At 38.3% G+C, this 1,823-nt stretch overlaps 1 protein-coding gene across 2 annotated transcripts in view; it reads right to left on the bottom strand.

The window, feature by feature from the left end:
• Nucleotides 1–1,823, bottom strand: part of DYNC2H1 (dynein, cytoplasmic 2, heavy chain 1) — a 369,106-nt gene that overhangs the window by 231,949 nt on the left and 135,334 nt on the right. For both annotated transcript variants that reach the window (XM_006833779.1, XM_006833780.1), the window contains exon 53: nucleotides 598–682. In XM_006833779.1, coding sequence (XP_006833842.1) covers nucleotides 598–682 — 85 coding nt within the window. The remainder of the gene's footprint in view (nucleotides 1–597; nucleotides 683–1,823) is intronic.

The following is a 1,823-nucleotide window of genomic DNA, read 5'->3' as shown; positions in this document are numbered from 1 at the left end:
TCGGACTGCTAACCTCAAGGCCAACAGTTCAAAACTACCAGCTATTCCACAGGAGGAAGATGAGGCTTTCTGCTCTCATAAAGATGTACAACCTCGGAAATTTAGTCACTATGAATACAGGGTCACAATGAGTCGGAACTGACTCCAAAGCACATAACCACCACCACCACCACAACCTTCAAAACTAGACCAAGCCTTACTCCTAGCCCTAGCTCAACCCTTATTCTTAGCAGTAACCCTAGTTCTAATCAAAACCCTAACAAAAAGTGAGGCCCTAGATCTACTCTAGGCCTAGCCATAATCCCAACCCTACACCTCACTCCATTCTCTTACCCACCATCAGAAAAAAAGACTCTAAGCAATATAAAAGTAGGTCCCTCAAAGCACTCAGGTTAGAAAAAAAGGATCTAAATTCTCAAATCCAAGCAACAGATTTTATGTAAGAGCTATATGAAATGACATAAATAATTTAATAAACATTTAGTTAACATCAGAATAAGTCTAACTTGGCTATATTTAATACTGTTCAAGTTCATAAATATTGTGAATATTAGAATAGCAGTTAATTTCATTAATAAAATTTCATCAAAATACTACCTGAATTTTCTTTCTTCTCTTCTTTCCTTTTTTTCTCACCATATTTTTCTTCACCACCTGTATCACTGAGTAACATTTCTGGTATCTAAAATATGAAGAGCATTACTTTAAATCACAAATCAAAATGAAAATGTTTAAGTAAGTCCAATAACAAAGGTTTAAAATGAAAAAAATATTATCAACTGAAGTTTCCTTCTGTGATTCCTTGAAGAGTAACTGAAAAAACATTAATATATCAATCGTTGTTGTATAGAGTTTCTAAAGAGCAGCTGGTTGGTTTGAACTGTCGACTTTGTGGTTACCAGTCTAGTGCTTATCCTACAGCACCACCACATAAAGACTCTTATTAATCATTGATGTTGTTGTTAAGTGCCATCAAGTTGTTTCCGACCAACAGCGACCCTGTATAGGGTTTCCAAGGAACGTCTAGTGAGCCTAACCTGCCAACCTTTTGGTTCAAACTGACTTTGCAGTCCAGTGCATTAACTCATTTTGACCTGTTGTTGTTGTTAAGTGCCATCGAGTTGGTTCCGACCCATAGCAACCCTTTACAGGGTCTCTGAGGCTGTAAATCTTTATAGGAGCAGAAAGCCTCATCTTTCTCCTGCGGAGCAGCTGGTAGTTTCGAACTGCTGACCTTGCGGTTCGCAGTCTGATTCGTAACCACTACGCTACCAGAGCTCATTTAGCTCTCAGTATACGGACATTTTGGACTTATATGCCATGTAGGTAGCTCTCTATATATGGACATGTTGACTTATCTGCCATGTAGCTAGCACTCTGTATATGGACCTATTGGACTTACTTGCCATGTAGCTAGCTCTCTGTATATAGACATGTTGGACTTCTCTGCCATGTAGCTTTTGTTGTTGTTGTTATGTGCCGTTTTGACATAACAATTATTAACTGACTGAAAATTTATGACATATAAGGAGAAACTCCAACATCTCACTTGAAAAGTGATTAAAACCTAATTGGCATCAAGCTGATTCCAACTCATTAGCTAGCCCATAGTGCTTCCAGACAGTAAATGATTGCTGGTAATGTTGCTGTTAGGTGTCCTCAAGTTGGCTCCAACTCATAGTGACTCTATGTACTGTCTTAACCTACACTATCCTCACAATCATTGTTACATTTCAGCTCATTGTTTAGTCACTGTGCTGATCCATATTGTTGAGGGTCTTTCTCTTTATTGCTGAATCACTGCCAAGCTTAATGTCCCTTTC

Source organism: Chrysochloris asiatica, unplaced genomic scaffold, assembly GCF_000296735.1.
Source record: "Chrysochloris asiatica unplaced genomic scaffold, ChrAsi1.0 scaffold00008, whole genome shotgun sequence".
Classification (NCBI taxonomy): domain Eukaryota; kingdom Metazoa; phylum Chordata; class Mammalia; order Afrosoricida; family Chrysochloridae; genus Chrysochloris; species Chrysochloris asiatica.
Note: the sequence above shows the minus strand (reverse complement) of the source record. Positions and strands in the feature narration are given on the sequence as shown.